Raw genomic sequence first — 26,070 nt, 5'->3', positions numbered from 1 at the left:
TCACATCACCATCTTCTCTGCTCTATTAGCCATATTGAAATTTTAATTCCTCCGATGTATCATGCACTTATCCACCACCAGGTCTAGACTTTTGCAGTTCACACCACTTAGAACACTTTTCTTTCTCATTTTTGTCAGTTAAGTATTAATGATTCTTCTGTTCTTGACTCAAGCCTCACTTTCTTAGGAAATCCATCTCTAGCCATCAAGTTGATCCTGACTCATAGCAACCCTATACGATACAGTAGAACTGCCTTGTAGTTGCCAAGGCTGTAATACTTATGGAAGCAGATTGCTACATCTTTCTCCCACAGAGTGGCTGGTGGGTTTGAATCACTAACCTTTCGCTTAGCCACCAAGTGCTTATCCACTACGCTACCAGGGCTCCTTAATCTATCTCTAGGCCTCATTATTTTCCTGTTACATATACTTCTATAAGATTTTATGATAATGTCTGTCTCAAGAGAGTAAAGACAATCTCTCTATTTCTACCTGCCCATGAGTATCTCACTACTGAGCACAATTCACTGTTCAGTTCTTTACTGAATGGATGAATGGCTGAATCCTATTCCAATATAAAGTTCCCTTTCCTTCTCCTGATATAGGCACTTGGCCTATTAAGAAAGTGGATAATCCAACTAGCTTCCTGATACCTGGGAACATGTGTAAATACAAACTTTATTAGGTTTATTCCAAGCACATAAAATTAAGAATCCTGATAGTCAGAATACTACATTTTTGAGTTTTGGGGGTTTATTCTTTAATTATTTCTATCTTTAATAGCATTTAACTACCACAAGTATTTCTGTTACCTAGGAAAAACTATATTCTCTATTTGGCTGCTTCCTATTAATAAGGAGATAAAGAAATATACATATGCCATCTACTGTATGTCCCTTTTCAGCTCAATTCTCAGTAGTTTTGCCCTAAGACACTTAAATGTGAAATAAGAAAGTCTCGAGTACATCTCTCTTCCCTTAAAGAAAAATAAACACAGCTATTTATATTTTACTTACCATTACTTGCCAAAAACCGAAAATGAAGTAATTTCAAAATGCTGATTCATTATGAGTTTCTAGGAATAATATTCAAACAAATATCTCGATACAAAAGATAAGTTACTTTTAATTAAATATAACTAAATAATCCAAATACCTTTTTAAAATCAGTTGGATCCTCTTTTTCTAGCCTGCTACTGTAAGGTTTTCTTTCTTCTAAGTAGCTGTATGATCCAGAGCGACCCAGCAAGGAATCATACCGATCACTCGCTGATGTGGAACTGGTTTCATATCTTCAAAAGATGAGTTTATCAAAATCTTTATTATAAGCTTTCACAATTTTCATTAACATGCATCCCAGTATAGACTAACTTGATGTTCCAAAATAGTAGGTAACACTTAGTTACCTCCTTTGTTATCTAATCGATATTTTGGCAATACATAATAAATGAAAAGCTATTTTTAACAGTACTAATTTGCATTATTTGAGTAAGTAGCTCAAAATTTCCATATCTGTAAGTCAAACATGGTTTCATAACATGATAATCATATTTCAGTAACTTTAAATTGTACACTTCCCCACATTTTAACATCTCTAAAATCAGGACATGGCTTTGAAATGATGGTGTAATTTAGTTTAACTGGCAGCGCTTTTTTTTTTTTTCTAGAGGTATGTAATACAATGGTGTGTTTTAAAATCAGTAACATATTAGATTTGATGAACTACAGTATATCCAAAGTGATAGGTATAGGTTTGTACTGCCTCATAGGGTTTCCTAGGAGCACCTGGTGGATTTGAACTGCTGACCCTTTTGGTTAGCTGATGCAGCTCTTAACCACTATGCCACCAGGGTTTCCAGGTTTGTACTAAACAGAAATAAATGAGAATTTTTTATAATCTTGTTCTCAGGTCAGATCATCTTTCCTGATAAATGCTATTGCCTTGGCATTTCAATTCAGTAGATCATCAGTATATAAAAATTTGTTCTTGGTCTTACAGGACGTTGGTTAACAATTATCAGAATGAGAAGTGAAATGGAGATTAGATTCAAGAATGTATTAGGAGGTCTCTGAAAAGATGACTGATGCTCAGTTAGAGGATACTTTTTAGAGTATCTTCATTGTCTTTTTTTTTTAATCAAAAGCATGCAAAGAGATTCATCTAAATATCTATAGATTTTTATTACCAAAATAATTCTATCAACTTATAAAGTTCTTACATTTGTAGTAACATTTTTTTAGCCAAGAATAAAAATGAGATAAAGGTTAATTAAAAAAAAAAAGTGAAACATACCTTGAGATGGAATCCGTCTTGAAAGAAAGAAAAACACAGTCACACTAAATTTTTATGCTTTCATTAAACTATTGACTTATGATTGATAGTTTAATGTTACAATACTATTTTTAGACTATTAAACAAACTTATCTATTCACTGTATATTCTTTAATGTGGTTGTTCTAAAAAAGAGATTCTAAAACACAGATCTACTGTGTATTTTTACATGCACAATACCATACAATAGATATTTGGAAATTTATGAACATCCTTTGACTTCCTATAAATTCTTATATACATTATTTTATAATTAGAAGAAAAAATGAGAGACTAAGAAAAATATCCATTTCTCAGCATTAGAAAGCAACACATTCAACATTAAGAAACGCCAAGTTTAGAATGTCGCATCTCAAAGCAGCTATTTTATATCTCATTTTTCTGTTTCTGAGGCATAAAATGAGAGGCAAACAAAAGAACACCTAAGATATTTTATGTATAACATATACACATACTTTGTCTAAAACTTCTTTTTTGGAAATACAACTCTACATTTCTTTAAGGTTGAGAAATTAAGGGGCAGGAAATGATGGTTAAGCTAATTTTCTCAAGCAAGTGGTATGCTATGTTTAAGTTCCAGTAACTCTTCTCATCCAAATGATGAAATGATTAACAGGGCAAAAGAGTCTTAATGGGGCCAAAGTAGTTTTTTTGGTGTTCTTTGCCTCTTTCTCCTGAAGTACTCAGTGAATTTATAACCTTCTGTAAGGTAACGATTCGAAATTGGTTTGTCAAATTCCTGAATTTAGGTATCTGTATTTTCCCATTATATTTGTATTTTTTATGTGTTCCTTTGGGACTGTTTAAAGTCGATTTGGGACTAAAAATGTTTTACTAAAGTCTGCTTACATTTCATTTGCAAAACCAACTGTACCCTTGTTCACTGTGTTTTACAATTTTTTTCCTAAAAAGTAAAACTCTGCTCTTAATTTTTCTGATTTTAAAGTAATGTAAACTCATATGAAAGTATTATAGTATAAAGAGTTCCCCTGTAATTCCTCATCCCTTTACCTCCTGGATAAGCATTGTTAACCTTTTTATGTACACATAATAATATGATATGAACACACAAAACACCCACCTATGCAATACATTTTGTTTATTTTCTACTAACAGATACATAGACTGTTTTCAATTTTTTGCTTTATGAGCACTGCTACTATGAATCCCTTGTAGATTTATCTTTGTATACTTCAGTTTTATTGGGAATAAATTTCTAGAAGTGGAATTGCTAAGGAAAAAGGCATAAACGTTGGCCTGAGACTGGAAGAACTAGTTGGTGCCCGGCTATAACCGATGACTGTCCTAACAGGAAACTCAGCAGAGAATCCCTGATGGAGCAGGAGAACAGGGGGATGCAGACCTCAAATTCTCGTAAAAAGACCAGACTTAATGGTCTGACTGAGACTAGAAGGACCCCAAAAGTCACAGTCCCCGGACCTTCTGTTAGCCCAAGACTGGAACCATTCCCAAAGCTGACTCTCCAGACAGGGATTGGACTGGACTATAGGACAGAAAATGACACTGGTGAGGAGTGAGCTTCTTGGTTCAGGTAGACACACGAGACTATGTGGGCAGCTACTATATGGAGGGGAGATGAGAAGGCAGAGGGGGACAGGAGTTGGCTGAGTGGACACAGGGAATATAGGGTGGAGAGGAGGAGTGTGCTGTCTCATTAGGGGGAGAGCAACTAGGAGTACATAGCAACCTGTATAAAAATTTTTGTATGAAAGACTGGCTTGATTTGTAAACTTTCACTTAATGCACAATTTAAAAAAAGAGAGAGAAAAAAAAAAAGGCATGAACATTTTCTTCATGGTTCTGATTCACATTGCTAATTGATCTTGAAAAGGCTGAACTTAGTATAGCCCTAAAACCTTATGTGAGAATGCCTAATTCCATACTAATCATGCCAAATCTGGGCATTAACCTTTGCCAATTTCACTTTTGTTTTACTTATCACGTGTTTGATTATTAATAAGATTAAATATATTTTCAAGATTACTGATCATATGCATTTCTTCTTTTGTATTCTTCTCCATTTATTTATTTGCTAAGTCTTTTATATAATATGGATATTAATCTTTCAAATGCTATAAAAAAGAACTAAAATTATTTACTTTAAACTGAGCAAATTTATGTCTCAATTTAATAAGGGTATCTTCTGCCATATTCCAACATATATATTTTTATATAACCAAATCTGTTCATTTTTTCTTATTGATTTCTTGCCTTGGTATCCTATTGACTTATTACTAATGTTCTTTGTATATTGAGTCTTACCATCCAATAGATAGATTAATGAAAGCAAATCACAGTAACCAAAGCAAGAGAAGTCCCATTTTTATAGTGAGCAATGATATCATGACAAAGTAATTCAAATTATCTGTGATAAAATTTTACCTTAATTTTCTTTTAATTGGAGCCCTGGTGGTCGAGTGGTTAAGCGTTTGGCTGCTAACCAACTGGTCGGCAGTTCAAATCCACCAGCCGCTCCACAGAAACCTTATGGGGCCATTCTACTGTCCTATAGGGTTGCTGTAAGTCGGAATCTACTCGACGGCAATGGGTTTGGTTTACAGGTTTTTTCTTTTAATTTATATTGCTAAGGCAGATAGCTTCAGCTTCATATACAATTGTGAATTTTCAAAAACTTTAGGCATCTTACAATTTACTTTTTCTTTAAGTGCAAGAGGTACATGCCAGAAAGCCATCTCTCAATATGATTAACTTGGATTATACAAACTACACAGAAGTTTGTTATGAAATATTTTTGAGGTAGTAATAAAACTACTTCAGGAAAAGCACAAAAGAATTTTCAGTATGTTGTATTTAAGTTTTGCTGTTAAAATTAGATATGTGCTATGTTTTTTATATTATGGTTAACTAGAACATCGTTTCTATGGAGAAAAGTATTCTTTTCATAGAGAAATAAGGACTGATGCTACTGGTTTCCAAAAGTGAGCAGCACACTTACACAGCAAAAACATTCCTCTAGTCTACTGCAGCAGACATTGGGCTTTACCTTCTTAATCTCCATTCTTCCCCTTCCTCACTATGTAGCAGTCATTAAGACTAGGTGGGAGAGTATGTTGCCCACTCGGTAACAATATGGCTGCAATATTTTGATGATGGTTCCTGACTGGCCTAAGCTGGTTAATATAATCTCACCCTCATGAGGGAAGCCAGCCTGAGGATAAAGCTGATGCAGAGGGTTGTGTAATATAACTGGAGCCCAATAAATTCTCTTTATTATTTAATCCAGTTTGGTTTTTCTTTTACACACTGAAAGAATGCTAAATAATCCTCTATTTAAAATAAACAAAAACTAGTTAAGTTGTGCGGAACTAAGAACACTTTTCTCCATAGAGACAATGTTCTACTTAACCATAATGTATCGCATGCATAATTTTAACAGCAAAACTTAAACACAACATCCAACATGCTTTAAGGAAGAACTAATTTGAAGTTGTAACTTTGGAAGCTGCAAAATATTTTCCCTCCCACTCTAGCCTGGTGGGAGGTGGGGGTCTGTGTGATAAGGAAGTGAGAAGTGTCAGCTGGAGTTTACTAACTTTCCTCCTTCCTCTTGTTTACCTTTCCACTTAGAAAGGAAGAAGATGGACAAGTTTATAGAAAATATGAAATATACGAAATAAGGGACAGAGTCGAATTGGGGGAGTGCTGGCAAGTAACGGAAAAAGGTCTTAAAACTGACAAAACTTTAACCATGTAAATAATTTATCCTTGGAAATAATATATTCCTCAATCTGTCTCTCTGGCTACCTAAGATAAAATAAAAGTGCCTTTTGGGTCAAGACAGGCAAACTTGGCCCTAAAAATAACATCCAGTTACATAGCACAGGTATTAACCAACCTCTGGCCACTTCTGGACATTAATGTAGATCCCTACTGATGAAAAGGAAATCTAACAGCTAAGGAGCCCCAAGTCAAAATCAAGAAGATAAACTTAACATGACCAAAACGCCATTTCAGGCTAGATAGTGCTGGGTTTATATGGCAGACTAGAACTAATTCAATGCTGTACAGCTTACCCCTACACAGATGGAGTTCCTTAAAGAATTTTAGCTTTTTGCACAACCCAATGGGGAAAAAGAAACTTTACTACTGCCTAGCTATTCAAGCTTAAGTCATTTAAACTAGCGTTAGGTCCTTCATTAGTACTGAGAAAAAAATGGCTTTCTCAGAAGATTGTTGTGAGGATCAGCTGTGATTATGAATGTAAAAGCCCTTCAGAGACTCTAAATTTCTGAACAGATGTAAACACAGTTAAAGACGTCTATCATCTGCTCTAGCACACAGTTTCGCCAACTACAGAACTAAAATGTGGACCTGGAAATGTTGTCCACTTCTTCTGAATAGACTTTAGGTATTTTCCTTTGGTTAAGGGTACTACTATCTTTCTGGTTTTTTCTTTCCAATTTTGAATAATAATTTACACATAGTAAACTACATCCATATAAAGTGTACAATTTGATGGATCTGGCAGTTGTGCATATCCATAAAACCACAATTACAATTAAGATCCAAAACATTTCCATTACTTCTAAAATAGTTATCATGTTCCTAATAGTCCCTCTATCTCTGATTTCCAAGCAAACCACTGATACTGTATCCCCAGCATGTAGGTTCAAGTTTCGGTAACTGTTTTGAATATGCATAAATGAATATAATTAAAAAGTAGTCCTAGAAATATACGAATACTTCTAAATACAAAAAGTAATGCTATTTACCTCAGTCTCTCTCTTATTGGATCCCTCTTCTGTATCTGATTGTTGTTCTTGTTCATTTTCATCACTCTAAAATAGATTGTCAATATATTTTAGAAAAGTAAACATAAATTTCAAACAGGTGATATTTGAAAACTTTAGGGCTTTTCTAGTTTAAAATGACTAGAGAAAAATCTACCACAACATGGAATCAAAAGAAAATTTGATTTTTAAGTAGAAGCTTTTCTATCTTATGTAAACTGAATTCGTTGCCATGGCATAGCTAAGTAGATTAGCATATATGATGGAGAAAGACCACCTACATGACAAATTGGCTTAGGAAACACATTCATATGGGGAATAGAATGCTGGAGGCTTGGCATGAGAAAAAGAGAAGATATTCTACTTTAAACTGTAAATAATAGTGATACTACACTATACTTTAGAGTATAAGTACTATTTAGCTGTTCAACTAATAACAAGGCATCAAAAAGAATATGAAATTCACTGTTTTAAATAAGAAAAGCTAGATTCTATAAGCTTGGCACGATTTCTATAAGAGTCCTACTATGTTTGGGTGACTCAACCATCTAAAAACTTCTTCGAAGTTTGGAGCACAACAAATAGAAAAATCAAGGGTTCAACAGGCTACAAGCCTAGAAGCCCAGACTATGGGACGATTCTACAAGAAGGCCTTGAAAATCTCAACAAGTCTAAATAGGTTAAAGAAAAAGAAAAGAGAAATTTGCATTTAAACATACTATAAAAATACCACAGGTTTTAAACTAGATAAATCTAGTTTTAAATATTGGTATAGCTACTTTTAGCTGTGTGACTTAAGAAGAATTATTTTAAAATTTCTGAGCCATAATTTCCTCATCCATAACGTGGGGACAGAAACTTAAACACTATTATTCTGAGTATTAGAATCAATTCATGTACCATTTTGGTACCTAGCAAAATGGTGATATGTGAAGTTATTCTGTGGACAGGAGATTTCAATAATGATAATGGTGACAATGATAACAGTAATATTAATTCCATGCATGAACTGTATTTATGTATTGGAATTTCGTGAGGAAACACACTAATGTAGTAAAAAACAATAAAGTGGGGGAGGCTCAGAATTCCTGAAAGGTTGTAACTGAAAAAAGGAACATAAAAATACAGTAGAGGAAAGGGCTGCCTAACCACACATCGCCCTTTGGCAGTGCCCTTGACTCTTTTTTTTTGCATGTTGTATGATATAGGTTCAAACACGTGGCTATGAAGGGGAAAGGAGATGAGTGCTTTAAAGGCTGACTAGAATTCAATTCAGTGCTGGCTCAAATTAAGATGGTTATTGCCAATATGGATCTCAGGAATGATCCTTACAATGCTGGGTATGTAGATGACTTCAGAGAGTACAGTTTTGAAAGCAGAACTGGTCTAAATAAAATTGGAGGAAAAGTACTAAGTAAAGCTTTGGTCATGAAATTGCTAACACACACGGGTTCTTAATAAAAAATAAGATGAGATAATTTTAAGTAGTAAGAGTTACTATGCTAGGGTGCTAAGACTGTGAGGTCTTAAATAATACAGGAGTTGGGGAAGTGGGTGGGGATTTAACTGAAACAATGGATACTTGGGGGTCATTATTCTGGTACTGTTGCATATGCCTGAACATTTCTATATTAAAAATTAAAAGAGAAATAATAGGAAAAAATCGAGGCTAAAGAAGAAAAACTATGTTGGCCCTTCTGTGCTTGAGTGTTGTATTGAAACAGCATGAATTTCACACTAACAGTGCTATACTATAGCTCTGTTTTCTCCTGCATATGAATAGCAATGTCAGACACACAAACAGGGATCAGGATAAACGTTAAATTTAATAGAATTAATTATTGTAATTTGATAAGTAAAGCACTGCTTCTATTCAGTGTCCCCTGAAATAAAAATAATTGTTATGAAGATCTTATGATGATATTTATGAAACCAGGAAATAAATGTACAGCAACTTTCTTTCAAGAATCTCTAAGATAAAGACAGTTTACCCAATGCTGTCAAGTCAATTCCGACTCATAGTGACCCTATAGGCAGTTTAGCCATTATGAAATAATCAATATACTCTGAGCTGCAACTATTATTGTTTTTATTTCAAAATCGCATCAGAACTCCTAATTTTAAGTAGTACCAAATATCTAAGTAGCAGTTAACTATTCTTATAAAGAAAAACTTTTCTGATTTAACAACTTATGATTTAGAAAACGTAACGATGGTTTAAAGAATCTGAGGCATATAAGAAGTTACTAGTATGTACTCCTAGAAACATTAAGTATACTATCAAGTAGTGATATTTTAAAAGGTTCTCACATCTTGTGTCCAAAATGAAACTCCAGTAGATCTTCTTTTCTCTCTTGGTCGCCGTCGTTCTCTGATTGATTTAGTTTGTGATTTATCTTCTCCTTCTTTTTCCTCTTCTCTTTTTTCTCCTTCTGTTGAGGATTACAATTAGCCACATGATAGCACTGCATCTTGACAGAAGTTTATAAGGTAAATGTAAACTCAATTCTAAGCCAACTTCCTTTGTGAAGCCCACTCAGATTCTCTAATTGAAATTAATTTTTGCTTGTCTCAGTGCTCCTATACACTGTAAACATTCTTATGTCGCTCACACCAAAACTACATCTATCTGTACTTCCCATTAGAACATTCTTGAGGATCAATACAGGAACTAATCATCTTCATTTTCCTAGTGCCTAACATAAAAATGTTACATAAAAGACACATTTAGTACTAATGTTTGTTGAACAGAAAATAACTGAATCTTGTGAAAGGAGAGAGCTTCAGTTATTAATGTTTGATAGCGAGATAGTTACTATAACCAAACTTAATACTTAAAGACAAAAAGTACAGTTAATGATGGAACAGCTAGTAGGCACCAGACAAAATTAAGTTTCTGCTTCTACTATTGCCAGTCCTCGCTCAGCAACAGAACAAGGGCAGTATTCATTTAATTTCTATTAGTATCAAAGTTCAAATCCTTTTCTTTTAGAAAAAATATTTATCTTTTATTTAAAACAAATCAGCATAAAATATGTTAGTCTTAAAATCTGTTTCCTTCCTGGAACAATTAAAATGTGTTTAGGCATATATATAAAAAAAAAAGGCGAATATTAGGGCTTTTGAATATGCTACAAAAGGTGTATATGGAACAAAAACAATATTAAAAATAATTTTTTGAAAGCTACTATATTATTAGCAAAGCATCACAGCAAAAGAAAACCCAAAATAGTAGAAGAGGGATTATTGTTTTTGGAATTAGTTTACAGCAGAGATCTAAAACTCAAACCCCTCTAGTGGCCACCTCCATAATATAAATGGTAGTATGGGCCAAAAAAATGGAAACCCTGGTGGCATAGTGCTTAAGTGCTACAGCTGCTAACCAAAGGGTCAGCAGTTTGAATCCGCCAGGTGCTCCTTGGAAACTCTATGGGGCAGTTCTACTCTGTCCTATAGAGTTTCTATGAATCGGAATCGACTCCACAGCACTGGGTTTGGTTTTTGTTGGTTATGGACCAAAAAAAAACCCAAACCCGTTGCCGTTGAGTCCCACTCACAGCAACTCTACAGGACAGAGTAGAACTGCACCATAGGGTTTCCAAAGAGTGGCTGCTGGATTCAAACTGCCAACCTTTTGGTTAGCAGCCAAGCTCTTAACCACTGTGCCACCAGGGCTCCATGCCAGGAGGGTGCTACTCAAAGAGTGAGGGGCTGCTACTCCTTGTTCCAGACGATTGCTGACACGTAAGAATTCAGAGCCAGCACCGTCAATCTTCCAACTTTTCAAAAGAAGCCAGAAGTCTGGACTTTTATGTGAATACCCCTAATTTTTCTATGTGAATATCACATAATTTTAATTAATTTTTTATGAACATTATGCATGCCTCACAGAGTGGTTTAAAAAACAAAAACATCTCAATGATCAACAATAGAAAAACCAGTAGGAAATTAGGAAACTCTTATTTTCTCATATTTACCCTACGTAAATTTTTTTTTAATTATTGATAATAACATGAGTAATACAATGGAATCTAGCTTTTAAAATATAAAATGCCTATAATCAGGAATAATTTTATATAGTACCCATGTCCGATTTAAAGTAGGAATTAGAATTTAAATAATAAGTTTACATCAAATAACAGAAAATGTTAACAGTGAGCATCAAAAACACCAATGTATCGCTGAGAAAAATCTACTTCTCAAGGAATATGCATGAAAACAACTTTGTTTTACCAAGGACAGTACATGTCTTAAATGATTTTCATTTAAAACTATCTTATAAAAAGCATTTAAAAGATATGATCTACACAGTAGGCAAAAAATAGCTTAAGGCATTTGAAAAATATTACATTAATGAACCACTCCTAGAAATAATCATTCACCAGTTCTTTCTTATTGACTTTTTTGTAGGTGGTCATGAAGATTTTTGTGACGTCTTAAGTTGTAATGATACACGTTATCAAGTCCAGTCCACATCATTTTCTATTTCTGTTTTCTATTTTTTTCATTCTTAACCATCATATTTTTTTTATTTAGGTAGAGTGAGTCACAGTGCAGGTTGCTGTCACAGTTTCTGCTGAACTATTAATTAGGAAGAGCCAATTCAAAGGATTATTTAAGAGAAACAAAGTGTTTTCAAAATTTGGTCTTCTTACCTCTTTCGTTTTCTTTTGTTAATCCTCTGGAGTAAGCAGAAGTTATACCTACAAGACTATTTGGCCTGTTTAGTTGACTTGAAGTGTAGAGTGAACTGCTCATGGTAGAAAGTGAAGAAGATGGAGTGGTTGAACTTGAAGTTGATGCTGGTCTGTAACGCTGGTAAGTCTGTGGAACATCAAAATTAAAACCCATTTGAAATATTAAACACAGTTAAAAACAAACAGAACACGTAAGTCAATAAAGAAAAGGTATTTACTGTTCTAATTAAGCCACAGTAATTCGGATTTCCAGTTAAAGTATTTTCAAGCACTCTCTGTATGGTGTGCTGGTATGCAAATCCCTTGTATATGGAGAACCACAAGAAAATATTCTTAACATCTGACCTAGCTGTATTGCTGGTGTACTATTACCTCATCATATGTTCTGGAGTATTTCTGTTTATATTCATCTTCCCTAGATGTTTCTGACTCCTTCTTTTCTTCTTGCTTCTCTTTATCCTGTTTTTCTTTTTCCTCTTTCTCTTTTTCTTCATTTTCTTGTTCTCTGGTTCGGGTAGAGCGACTTCTTCCTATTGTTTTTTCAGCCTCTTGAAGATCAGTCAATGTCACCCCCTGCAAACAAAAAGAATTTAATTATGAGGTGCATTAAAACTTGTTTCAAAGGAAAGGAATATTTTAGAAGGAGATTATTAAAGGTCAAATACTGGTTTGCAAACTAAGAAACAGATTTTCTACCCAGCAAGTCACATTCATTCAATCAGGTATCACTCACTACAAGCAAGCACAATGACAGGTACTGGGAAAGATACATACACATGTAAGAAATTGTCTCTACATGCAAAAAAAGAAAAATATAGTATCAGAGATGACAGAAATGCCACATGAATATGTAATGCTCTCAAGAAGTTCAGAGAAGGACACATATATTACATTTTATGTATTTATGTTTTTATATATGTGTTTCTGTATATACACACATCATAATTATTAAGGCTTACAGAGGAGAATCCATCAAAGAAATCATTTTTGAAGATTATGCCTTGAACAGGTTAGATTTCAAGATGTAAAAGGTACAAAGAAAAGAAGTATGTTAAGATACTAGCAAATAGTTCAGCTTTAAAGCTAAGTAATGATTAGGATTAAATAGCTGAAACTGGACTGTGGAGATCCTCAACGGTAGGAAGGTAAAGACAGATATCATGGCAAAGAGGAGGTAAAGAAGTAATAAGTAGCCTGAGTAACATTTTTCTCATACTTACACATTAGCTGTTTGATATTAATAATATAAAAAGAGGCCTATCCTCTACCACTCCCTGCCCACCTCCAAATATTCACAGAACTTTTAATAATAAGTATTAGACATCATATATGATTAATTCATTTTAACACTTTTAAACACTCTGTGTTATGCACTATATTAGGAATGAGGATATAAAATAAATATTCAAAGAAACACAAAGGCATACAGCTAATGATATAAAAAATAACAGTAAAAGTGCAACCATGTTGTTATATACAAAAGGTGATGGAAGGATTACTAAGGTAAGCTTTATCTTTTGAGATTTGCTCACACTATATAATGACATCAATATTTTCATAGGACAGTGAAAAGTAAGAAGGAGAAAAGTAATTTAAGTTTTAAATATTATACATATTAAATATACCTGTGTTGATCTTCTAGACTGTCTTGCTTGTCTAGATCTTGCTTTTCTTTGGGATTCTGACTCTTCATCCCTAACAGGAGTGAGGTATGATCTAAAGTAATAAATAAATATTGTTAGTTGGAGATAAAATACTTATGAATACAATTATATGAGTATGTGTGAATGAAACACACAAGTTTAGTATTTTTAATGGGTTTTAAGAAAAAGAGTCTTCAGAAATTAGTTGTGTCCACTGTGAAATTCAACAATGCACTCTAGTAATCAATTTCTTTTTGGACTGGAACTAATCATATTAACGTATATTTTTCCAGTTCTTCCTACTTTTTTTTTTTTAAATCATGTAATCTTGAGGAATACACTTTTAAAAAAGGACTTAACAGAATCTAAGTTTAAAGAGTTTAGCTCTATTGAAAGAGGTACAAGCATTTCATTTAGCAAAATCACAATTTACTAGGATGGATTGGAAGTAAAAACATTTTTTTGTTTTGTTGTTTTGATTCAGGAAGTTTTTTTCCCCAACAATGTCAGTGAAAACTAGTAATTTAACCTCTTCTTTGAAGCAACATTCAATGTTAATTCTTAAGTTTGTCCTAAACTTGAGCTAAAATTTACCTATTAATCATATTCCTGCAATGGGTTCTGTTCTATTGTTTTTTTTACAGCCATACTGAAAAAGAACTTTAAATTCCCAACAGTATTTTCAAATATTTGAAGAGAGGTATCGAATTCCTTTCTAAATCTTTTATTCTCTAGGATAAGTAGTCCTAGTTCCTTCCATCACCCCGCTAAGCCCCTTTTTTGGTTCCGTGAAACATCAACCTAGATGACAAGTGATGGTATCTGGCTAACCTCTAGCATCTGTCAATGTCTTCTTCCAGTACACCATTAGAACTGAATGCAACATTCAGATTACGAGATGACAGGTGAGGAGGGAGTGCTCCCTTGTATTCTTGTCATTATTAATGATGTTTTTGGTAGACATCACATCTTGTTCTAAAAATTGAAGCTTTTTTTTTTAAAAATACATGAACTATTTGTAAGTCAGCATCTTACTGTTGAGTGATTTTCTGATATGAAGAAATGTACTTGGCATGTATCTTTAGTAAATTTCATCAGATTATGGTCCATTCCTGTCACAGGATGTGCACAATTTCAAAAGCATACAATCTATGTCAAGAGTTAAATAGCTGATAAAACTGTCAAACAGGCAGACAAGACAGAACTGGCAAAACACTGGAACTTCCCTTCAATAGCCAGTATTACTTGAAAGTTCAATCATTATACTTTATCTAATTATATTACTATCTAGCTCATATTTCTCAGAAAACACAAATTTAATAAATCAATTTTCTATGTTGTTTATTAAATTTATTGAGTTTATACTACCGTACCCCTCTCCAAACCTCAAGCAATGGTCTAGTAAGTTCTTTATTCAAATGCTACCTTTAAAAAGGCTCTTTTGTTATGTTTAGTGCTCAATTTGTAATTCATTCTGCTCTTTAGCCTCCCTGATACTATTCATAACAAACTTCTGAATTTATCCTGCTTTTTAATACCTTATTGTCTATGTTTTGTATGTCCTTTAAAACTCTTGAGTTCACAGAATTCAACCATATCTTCAAGCTCCTTAGAAGCATTAACAATTTCTTCAGAATTCTATTTAGAGCGGTCACATTCCTTTTAAGTACACAGGAACTCATCTCTTTCCCTCCACACTCCTGAATTTTCTGAAATCTGTCCCTCTAAAACTAGAATGCACAACTCATTATTCCTAGCACTCACCTCCTTATATAATTAACTACTCTAAGATGACAATGCCATTTCCTACTAAACATCGTAGTTGCCTTCATTTCCTCAATTAGCTCTTACCTTATTGGCTATAATTAGTTCCAGAGGGCTGGTTCCCCTTGTTGCTTCTACTATAATTAGAGATGAACTGTGAGCAAGGTAAAGTCAAGAAATTCTCAAGTTTTTACTTGAATTGAGCCACCCAGCAAATTCAAAGAAAGATGAAAATTCCACTACTACTATATTTTGACTTAAGTTTGTTTTTATGCCCTTGTTTGAGAAAATATCACCTGTTTCCTCTAGCTGGTTGAGTAACTTATGGTAATGTCTCATGAAGATATAACTTTTTTTTCTCTTTTTAATTTCATCCATATGTCCTCTACCATGTTTTCACCTCTGTGTTTCTAGGACATCCTGAAAGATTGTATCTTTTTGCTGTTAGACTAGCACTATATTTATGCCATCAACAAGGCATTTCATTGAAGAGCTCCACTTACCAAATTTGGTTTCTACTAAAATATTAGTACTGCACTAAGTCCATAACCTAAAATTTTAATTTATTTATTTTTTAGTTATATTCCTAATTGTTACTTTAACTTGTTCTCCTAAAAATATAAGGTGGGGGGTGGGGGGGAGGGTGGAATCCACTTGATCACATACATTGGTTATCAATCTTTCCTTAGTTTGACTTTCCCTTAGTTGAGATTCTGCTACATATGGCTTCATCGGTACCAATGCACGGATCCAAGGAGGGAAGTACAATTGGTAGGGCCAGCCCTCTTTTCCATGATATTCATGCTGCACTAAGGCTGATGCTTCTCTCTTCTTCCATTGTTTTATATTCCCATTCTGTTTACATATCAGCTCTCTTTGGATTTTAAGCTTTTTATTTAGAGAAACTTCCTAGTTTTTACAACAACTAGAGTAATTTTCTGGAACAAGTAACTTAAAGAGAGAAAGAGAATAACTGATCATCTTTCTGAATGTTTAAAAAACATTAACTCTGGGGTATGATATAAGGGGCATAACTGACACAGAAGTTGATTAATAAATTTGGGAAATGCTACACATTCCAGCCTCCTCTAAGAAAATCTCAGTAACATACTAAAGGATCTGAGAAGAATCAAGGGAAGAAACCTGTTTTTGTTAAACTTAGCATTTCACAAAAATATTTAAGTTAAGAAATTCTTTTTTTTTTGGTGGAACGCCTATTAATACAAGGTACAGAGGTGTACCTTGCAACATCAATTCAGAAAGTATGTTCTCAGTGGCTAATTTTTATTCATTCATTTAAAACTTATGTACCTACTGGACCTGCCATGCAAATGATTTCTTTTTTGGACTTCCACCAGATGAAAAAATAAATAAATAAGTATAAGTAGATGAAACCTAAACATGATAGCCAATCTGGTTAAAGAAAATTTATAGCAGGCCAGATGGCTCCACCTATCACTTCAGCATTTCATAAGCTGCTCTGAAAACAAGTATGAACATGCACTATTGAACTCTGGCTTCTTCTCTGTATGACCAAAGTTTTCGTATTTAGTTTAGAACAGGAAAAACCAATATGAACCTTGTGTTGTCACTTCCCTGTTTTACTCCGATGGCAGATAGCATTTATCAACCATTGCACTCTCTCTTAACGAGCCTGGATTCTTTTTCAACAATTTCAAGTTACTATGCAAGTTAATAAATTGATTTATCATACCTGGTTTAACATAAAAAAAAAAACATATGCAGGTAAAAAACAAACAAACAAACAAACAAAAACCCACTGAGTGGGTTCTGACTCATAGTGAGCCTATAGGACAGAGGAGAACTGCCCCATAGGGTTTCCAAGGACTGGCTACTGGGTTTGAATTGTTGACCCCTGGTTAGCAGTCATAGCTCTTAACCACTAAGTCACCAGGGCTCTGTATGCAGGTTAAACCAAATCTGTTAATATGCAGGCTAAGGGGATGAAAATTACTAGTTGAAAGATTTATAAAATCCATTCATTATAATTTTCCATACATTTGCTCCAAATTAGCCTAAAAAATTCTAGCGTATCAATTTGTAATATACAATATATTTCCTCTAATTGATTGCTGCCATCTGAAACTTCCTTTTTCTCCTCTGGGGTCCTTACCTTAAGCAGACCTCAAAGAACAGTATATAACAAACCAAAAAACAAAACCCATTGCCATCAAGTTGATTCTGACTCATAATGACCTTATAGGACATGGTAGAATGCCCCACAGGGTTTCCAAGGAGCAGCTGGTGGATTTGAACTGCCAATCTTTTGGTTAGCAGTCAAGCTCTTAACTACTGTCACCAGGGCTCCAAGAATAGGATATAGAGGAGTAAGATAATTTACATATTTTTTTAATTCCAAAGAATTGATTATCAAAAAGACAGCAGAATATACTGGCCAGTCCGTCATATTGGATCTCTTTCTTATAGCTATCCAGGGTATACAGTTTTACTCTTAGTAGGCTTAGATGGCTTACTATTTTCTGAACAATCAGAGGTTTTTTTTTTTTTTTTTAATTAAGGCTATTTTTCAATAAATGCAATTATTCTATGGTTTATTTCACTGACATTCATTAATTCAAATGTTTATTTATAATATCTACATTTCGGTTAGTCAAGAAAATTACACCTTAAACTGAACAGCCACACTTGTTTCCCATGCAGCATTTTTCCTTCCAGAGTGAAGAAAAATGGGCAAATGGGAGCTGGCTGAGTCAAAGAGTGGTTACACTAAAGCAATAGTTCCATGTGAATTCACTCTACAAGTACAAAATTATTAGTAAGGTATTGTTTTGCATTATGAAAAGACGATGGAGGATTAGGAGTATTTAAATAGGAAAAGAATTTGCTATTACGCTCCACTATTTAAAGGTAGCTTCTCCTATCTACTGCCAGTGAAAAATTAAACCAAGAAAAATCCTAACCAACAAAAACAGGATATCCTGATTAATAAAAATAGGAAAATTTGAGAATACTGTGGAATTTAATAGTGTGCATGGTAACTTTGCATAATACCCTCTGGTACATATGGTATAAATATACTGCTTTTCCTTCTTCGGCCAAAATGTATTCTTGAATCATTATATATACATTTTTTGGAAAATTTTCAATCATGTATTTCAGGACCATTAATGAAATTTAACTAAAAGACAAACAGAAGAGGCCAACAATGTGTTCAAAATTGCAAACAATTATTTCACGTGGAACCAAACATAAACATTAATATTACTGCAAACATCACTGAAACAAAGACAAGCAAAATCTCTGTACAGACCAGAAAACATGTCGACAAACACATTTTGTTTCTCATGCTCTTAGAACCTGCTCTGTCCTAACAATATCTCCAAATGCATAATTTTCAATCTTTAATGTCTCCCCGTCAATTCTAAAAAGTTGATTCAACTCCCTCCGACAGAACACAAAAATAAAGAACACGGAGGTTAAGTATCATAACTTGTTCTGTAAGAACTGATGATTCCGGGGCAACATTCATTAGGATTTAATTGTCACTGGAGAAATTTTTAAAAGCATGGAATGCTAAAGACAAAGATTTTTTTAAAATTAAAAATTACGTAACTAGAACACCTCAATTTACAGAAAAGGAAATTTTAACCCAGAGAGGATTCTGATCAGGGAATATGGCAGAAAAGGAGTAAAAAACCAAGGACTCCAAACCCTTCCTTCCTTCAACTCCCCTGAAAGAAAAACAAAGCCTTTAAACTCATTTTTAGTAGAAGAAAATGATAGATGCCTTAAAATCCTTTTATTTCTGTTGGTTGTATAGTCTTATTGAAAGTACCACGAAGACCTAGAACTGGTTTAAATTTATAGGGAAAAAAAAAGGGATGAATAATGAAAATGATATGACCAACACTAGTAATTCAAATCAAAAAGTGCTCAAAATATTAATTTTGAGTCTCTAACTTGCACTGGTGTTACAGAAATATCATTGTATGTTACTATAAAAATAGAAATGAAATATAAATATTCTGATAGAAACTAAAGATGTAATAATAGAAAGAAAATATTTAAAATTGTAGTTTTAAGAGTCCCAACAAAATCGGTATTGAAGATTTGGCCTTTATAACAGTAACTTGTTACTTTTCATATACTCACCACAAATATTTACTGTAAGGCTGCTACTAACATAGGTCAGGCATTTTGCTAGGCACCAGAGACAAAAGATGAGTATCACTTGGTATATCAACAATATGTGCCAGAAATAAAATTTAATCTGGTTGATATTTTAGTAAGTAAATGATTTACACTGAATTTCTGAAGATTTTCTTCTTTTTTAAGAGAAAAAAAAAAAACAAAAAACCTCAACCCTAGGGACTATGCATCATATAGCAGAAAGACCACTGAACTGATTCTCCTGCAATCTTGGGTCTAGCCTCAGTTTTCACACTAAGTAACTGTACTTAACATCTCTGGGTCTCAGTTTCCTTATCTGTAAAGCAAGGATATCACAAAAAGTAATAGGCAATTTCCTTTCCACATCTGTGATTCCACACCAACAGTCAGTTGCAGGAAAAAGTGAGCAATGCTCTTAAATGCCTTTAAGCACATAAAATAAATTCATAGATTCTTTTTTTCCTTTTCAATCAATGAGTGCCTACTGTGTACCAGTATAAAACTAAGGGAATGTATTCAATAAAATTAAGGCATTCTGGTAAAGGAGTGGTTAAGCGCTCAACTGCTAACCAAAAGGTTGAGGGTCAAATCCACTAGCTGCTCTGTGGGTGAAAGACGTGGCAGTCTGTTTTCCATAAAGACTACAGCCTTGGAAACCCTATGGGGCAGTTCTACTCTGTCCTACAGGGTTGCTATGAGTCAGAGTCGACAGCAGTGGGTTTGGTTACTGTGTACCAGAATTAAAAATAAGTGAATACATTCAACAAACAAAATTAATTGGCTTAAATACATGCACCAAAGCTTTTCCTTAACAATATAATCTTAAAATGAATTTCTCAAAAAACCAACTGAAATAGTTTAATATCTATCATGTTTCTTAAAAATATGGGGGACCCAATGAGAAGAATGATAAAACCTGTTTTTTATACATGCTACGTCTAGTGTTCGTGTATGTTTAGGTCTTCATTATAAAAAAAATGTTTTGAATTAAAACCATCACCAAAAAACTAAAATGGCTAAGAAGACACCTATCTCACTCACTGCCTATAAACAAAAACATCACTCTGTCAGAAGTGGATTGTTGTTGTTGTTAGTTGCTCTCAAGTCAATTCCAAGTTACAGCAACCCCATGGGTGCAGAGTAGAACTGCTCCACAGGGTTTTTAAGGCTATGACTTCTCAGAAGCTGATCACCAGGTCTGTCTTTAGAGGCACCTCTAGGTGGATTTGAGCTGTCAACCTTTTGGCTAGTAGTCAAGTGTTTAACCGTTTGCGCCACACAGGGACTCCAGAGGTGGGTTACCAAGACTAAATGATAATAATCCCTACCTATGTCAATTTACATAGCTCAGAGCTGACAAAGATTATTTCATTTATTAGGTCACTGGATAGATGGGTCACCAACTTCATGAGATTAAAAAAAAAAAAAAAAGACTTTCATCACTGGGCAAGGTATTATCAGCAGTACTATCAAGACCTTTACACACCTGCGTCTCTCCCTGACCTCTGATGTGGAGGAGACAGTGCCAGCAGTAGTTGTAGTCAGGGTTGTGGTAGAAGCTGCAGCATTTACAACAGTTGGAGCAACAGGAATGGTCACTGCCGTAGGAACACTGTCCTTTTCTTTTTCAGTACTATCCTCAGCCCACAAACGATTTGAGGTACTAGAGCATCATAAGCAGCAACACAAAAAGAGAAAAGGAAAACAGCTAAACAATGAAAGCACTTCTAGAAGCTGAAAACATGTGACTTGACGAATGGATTTTTTTAAAACAGAAGTCCAGACATCTTTCAACCATGAACCAAAAAGCTCACCCACAGCTATCAAACAAAGAAACTTACATTTTAAGCAATCTAATAAGAAAAGTTCTTAATTCAGGAACTTAATTTTTTTTCCCCTGGCATGCATAATTACCTCTTTTTGGTACCATTTTTTTCTGTAAATAAGGTAAATGAAAAAATCCAGAGCCCCACGATCTAAACAAAAACGCATGCACATACATAAGCACACAGTAGACCTGAACACAAAATGGATCTGTGACTTACCTGCTTTGTGTGCCTGCTGAGGAAGAACCCGTTGTAATCTTTGTAGTAGTGCTTGTGCTGGAAAGCAGGCTTTTCTGAAGCCCAGCTGCAGAGGTAACTGTTGGTGTTGATGTGGTGCTTGGAACACTAGAACTAATCAAATCATCTTGTCTTCTACCAAAGGAGCAACTAAAGGAAAGAGTCATATCTATATAGGATGTGTTTGTATGTGTATTCTACAGTTAATGTTTATACATTATACAGACTCACAAGGCTACGAAAAATATAACATCGTGTTCCTAAATACACCACCAGCTCCAGCACCAAGAGTTGCATCTACAACTTGCTAGAGTCTAGATATTTAACTAATTTGGTAGTGTATCATTTTACTGCTCCCCTTCTAAACAAGACTCAAAGGTGATTTGATCTGATATTTCACATTTCTAGAACTGTTCCAGACTATATGTTTAGCTGAGCCTGAGAAAAATACTTTGGTTTGGTTTCACCCAGGGAAAGCAAGACTGATATTTTTGAAGAAAACTGTTTTAGCGATGGGTCAAATCCCTAAGAGTGGCCCATGCCAGTATTATATGTGTTCATATGGCTGCTTTCAGAAGAGAAATAATTTATACATTTTTTGTTTCCCCTCCAATATGGTATTACCAACATTCTCATTCAAGGCATTTTTATAGCTCTGAGCTCCAAGGTGAGCAGAAACCTTCCAGTTCACCAAATGATGACCAGATTAATCACATCATTAACCTATTTCAATTGTTCTTGTCAATTACATAAGCATTTCCTTTTATAGTATGCTACAATCTAGAATATACCACAAAATATACCGAGTTGAATTAAATATATACTAGAAGGCATCCCACTGAAACCTGCTGCCATCGAGTCGATTCCGACTCACAGCGACCCTACAGGACAGAGTAGAACTGCCCCACAGAGCTTCCAAGGAGCATATGGTGGAGTTGAACTGGCGGCCATTTGGTTAGCAGCCAGAGCACATAACCACTACGCCACCGGGGTTTCCCGAGAAAGGTTTAAGTAGAAGCAAATTTTCATCCATCTTGAAATATATACAGTCTGTGTCTTTAAATCAAGTTTTACGTAAGCAACAAAAGATATACTATCTAATAAAAGCATGTTGATGGTAAATTTAGGGGCTCCCAAGAAACAGCCTCATATATTTTATTTAAAAAATACATAAGAGCTACTTAAAAATTACATTACTACCTTTTATGATAGGTTTGTCCTTCATTAATTGAGCTATTCTTTTTGAGATCATCTTCCCATTTTCTTCTCGTGTAAGAACTACTTGTTCGCAAACTTGAAGAGTCTCTGTAAAAAGAATATCCTTTAGATTCTGGTAGATAATTTTAAAATAGAGTTAAGAAAGCAGTATGTTAATAAAGATTAGTAGAAGTAAAAACTAGTAAAATTCCCTGGGAAAGTACTTTTTTAATGTTTATGAAAATATGAAAGTAATTTCTGTTCTCAGACTCTACCCCTAAGATAAAATCCTAATTAAGATCCTATATAAGTATTATTTAATGATCACAAAATAATAGATAATTTAAATGTCTATGGCCAGAAGAGATCGTTACTTTAATCTCAGCAGGTCTACTCTATGGAATATTAAGTATTGATGAAAAATAATGTTTACTGAAAATATGTATTAATATAAGACTGCTTATGATATGTTAGGTGAAAAAACACTCAAGACACAAAATTGGATACTATAATACGATTAGAACTACATCAAAAAATTCTCAAACTCTATGGGCTAAAAAATCAGAAGAAACAAACTAAAATGTTGACAGTGGTTAAGTAAGGGCTTTTCTTCCTTCTTTTCTGCAAGAAGTTCAAATTATTTAGAGCACATGTACTAGTCTATGAACATACCAAGTCTACTTCTGCTCAGGACCAAGCACCTGATGTTCTCTCTACTGGGAATAACATCTTCCTATCCATTCTTCCTTTCCATATACCCCATTATGTAAATACCATGGGAACTGTTCACAGCGGTAGCCCTAGCTCCTACCAATTAGGAAGTCGCCAATAAATACTTGTTAAATGAATGAATAATGGAAACAAATTTAAGATGAAGCTATACACCATGATGAAAACATTAACAAGTAGCATTATTCATTATAGTAAATTAATACATAAATGGTATCCAGACATGAAGTGCTGAAGAAATTTTCAAACGGTACTTATAAAAATTAATTGCAGGCACCAGTAAAACTTTATTACTTAACTAAAGTTCATCCTTCTACTTTAGTACTTGTTATCTTGCTAACTATTTTTCTATATGTCTCCAACATTAGACAGCGAATGCTATGAGGGAAGAAAGTGTTATGTTACTCATCCTTATTTCTTCAAGGTCTACGAAAACGTTCATGTTCAGTAATTATTTACTAATAACCTTTTCTTGATAGCAAACAACACTAGGCAGAAACCTTTGCTAGTCCCGTGATAACACTGCTTGATGTGTTCTAACCATTTTGAAATCCAACAGCATGATGAGGGAAGAGCCATCAGAAAGTTACCACATATATACTAATGATACAAAGAAGACTTAAGATATTTATTTATAAAACCACCAGATCATCACTATGGATACTAGAAAATAAATCTACTGAAATAACAGACAAAAGAAATCTCCAGTTGGTAGAACACTAGATCAACTAGCTTTAACCCATTTATTACGGATACACACAAAACTACAATTTTCTGCTGAAATACAAAGTTACTATGTATCACTCTGTCATACATCTAAGATAGTATGTTGCACCTGAGAGTGATTCCAACTCTTTACCAGTATAAAGGTCATTTAATGCACGTAAGAAATTAGATCTCTTAAATGGAAATGAGCAGACCAGCATGAAATAAATTTCCCTTTTTCCTTATCAATAAATCAAAATCCAAACTCTTTGTTGTCGAGTTGATTCCGATTGATAGCGACTCTATAGGACAGAGCAGAACTGCCCCATAGGGTTTCCAAGGCTACAGTTCTTTACAGAAGCAGACTGCCACATCTTTCTCCCACAGAGCAGCTGGTGGGTTTGAATCACCAACCTTTCTGTTAGCCACCAATTGCTTAACCACTGTACCACCAGGGCTCCCTTCTCTATCCATAGCAGTTTTTAATTCTGACATAATCTAAGGATTAAAGAACACAAGAGTACTTTTTTTACCTATTCAAAAGTAAGCAACAAATTATTCAGAAGTTACTGAATGAATTCTTAATGAATCTGAGAGAACTGATTTAGAACGCACCTTATTTTTGTAAAGTTGAAATTTGGAAGGATTAAAACATTGGAATTGTACCCAGTTGGTACTTTTGTGAGCATTTTCACAGCAGGGCTTGCAAAATGACCAATTGATATGCTAAGAGTTTCAAAGATCAAATACTTTTGAGTTGTAAAAGGACCGTAGGTATTATCTACCTCTGTGCCAGTTTCTTCATCTAAAATGTTTTCACATTAATAAGGTAACGGGACATAAAAAGCTATAAATGTAGGAGAATCAATGAAACTCTGTACATACAGTTGTCTTAAATTAAGCCATGCACTTGAAGTAAACCCAATCCTGATAGCTTTGCCATAACTGACTAAAGCATGGATAGGAACCTAGGGTAAAGGCAATCATGTATAGGCTCAACACCAGGCAGGCTGATTGCTTGTGAGTTGTCTTAATGCATCATTCTGCTGTTCCATATTGGATGACAACAAACCAACTCATCTGGCCCTCTTTTTTGGAGGTATGGATGTTTAATGCACATGGACAGTATGTCAATCCAGTTCATAATGAATGATGCTAACAATACTGTTCTGGTTCACGGTTCTGTATATTTCCAGAGCTCTGTTACACGGTACATAGTAGATGCCCAATAAATATCTCCTGCATGAATTAATGATTTAGTAAGTCTTATACAGGTTTTGGTGGTTTTATATGCCTTAGTGTTTCAAATAAGTGGTGCTCTACACCACAAATTAACCCTCCTCTCTACCTATGCTTCAAAAGTCAGCTGACATTTCACTGCCTCCACAAAGCGTTCTGTGAATGCTCTCAGATTATCCTCCCAAGTTCCCATTTGTTGAATGCCTACTATGTTCCAGGTACTGAACTAAGTCTTTTTACGCAGTATCTTTAAAAGTTTAGATCTACATGTAAACACAGTCTGTCAGAAGTCTGTAAAATAAAATGCTTTACAATTTATCTTAAAAGATTTTTATGTTATAAATATAGATAATCATGACATCAGATATAGGCATGTAGAGAATATCAGAAATGCTTGAGCTCAAAAATTCTGGCTTCTCCACTTCGCAGCACACTGTGTGATCTTAGGCTAATTACTTATGCTGTCCCAACTTCCTCCTCTGTAAAATGAGGGTAATAACAGTACCTACCTGACAGGATCACTGTAAGAATTAAATGTGTTAATGATATAAAAGCACTTATAAAAATGCTTAGCACATAGTGGATGCTATGCAAGTGTTTGCAGTATCATTATTACAGCATAAGGTGCTTTGCTTAGTTCTATAAAATGGCATTTCTGCTACCCTATATTCATATCTTCAAAAAAATACAATATGTACATTTTTTAAAAGCTAAATCTCTATCTTGAGTTTGGAGAATGCAAATGTAACTTACAGATACTAAGGTATTGCCTTTTTCA

The 26,070-nt window shown here is 34.2% G+C and overlaps 1 protein-coding gene across 8 annotated transcripts in view; it reads right to left on the bottom strand.

Annotated features, from left to right (window-relative positions):
- Positions 1–26,070, bottom strand: part of PPP1R12A (protein phosphatase 1 regulatory subunit 12A) — a 172,925-nt gene that overhangs the window by 12,459 nt on the left and 134,396 nt on the right. For 2 of the 8 annotated variants that reach the window (XM_023559159.2, XM_003405221.4), the window contains exons 12-21: positions 22,623–22,727; positions 21,405–21,572; positions 20,846–21,022; positions 13,426–13,516; positions 12,173–12,373; positions 11,759–11,927; positions 9,414–9,535; positions 7,086–7,151; positions 2,293–2,309; positions 1,156–1,291 (exon numbers count right to left, since the gene is read on the bottom strand). In XM_023559159.2, coding sequence (XP_023414927.2) covers positions 1,156–1,291; positions 2,293–2,309; positions 7,086–7,151; positions 9,414–9,535; positions 11,759–11,927; positions 12,173–12,373; positions 13,426–13,516; positions 20,846–21,022; positions 21,405–21,572; positions 22,623–22,727 — 1,252 coding nt within the window. The remainder of the gene's footprint in view (positions 1–1,155; positions 1,292–2,292; positions 2,310–7,085; positions 7,152–9,413; positions 9,536–11,758; positions 11,928–12,172; positions 12,374–13,425; positions 13,517–20,845; positions 21,023–21,404; positions 21,573–22,622; positions 22,728–26,070) is intronic. The other 6 variants (XM_023559180.2, XM_023559183.2, XM_023559173.2 and 3 more) reach the window with 4 other exon arrangements.

This window comes from Loxodonta africana, chromosome 4 (assembly GCF_030014295.1).
Source record: "Loxodonta africana isolate mLoxAfr1 chromosome 4, mLoxAfr1.hap2, whole genome shotgun sequence".
NCBI classification, from domain to species: domain Eukaryota; kingdom Metazoa; phylum Chordata; class Mammalia; order Proboscidea; family Elephantidae; genus Loxodonta; species Loxodonta africana.
This window is presented reverse-complemented; position numbering and strand designations above follow the sequence as displayed.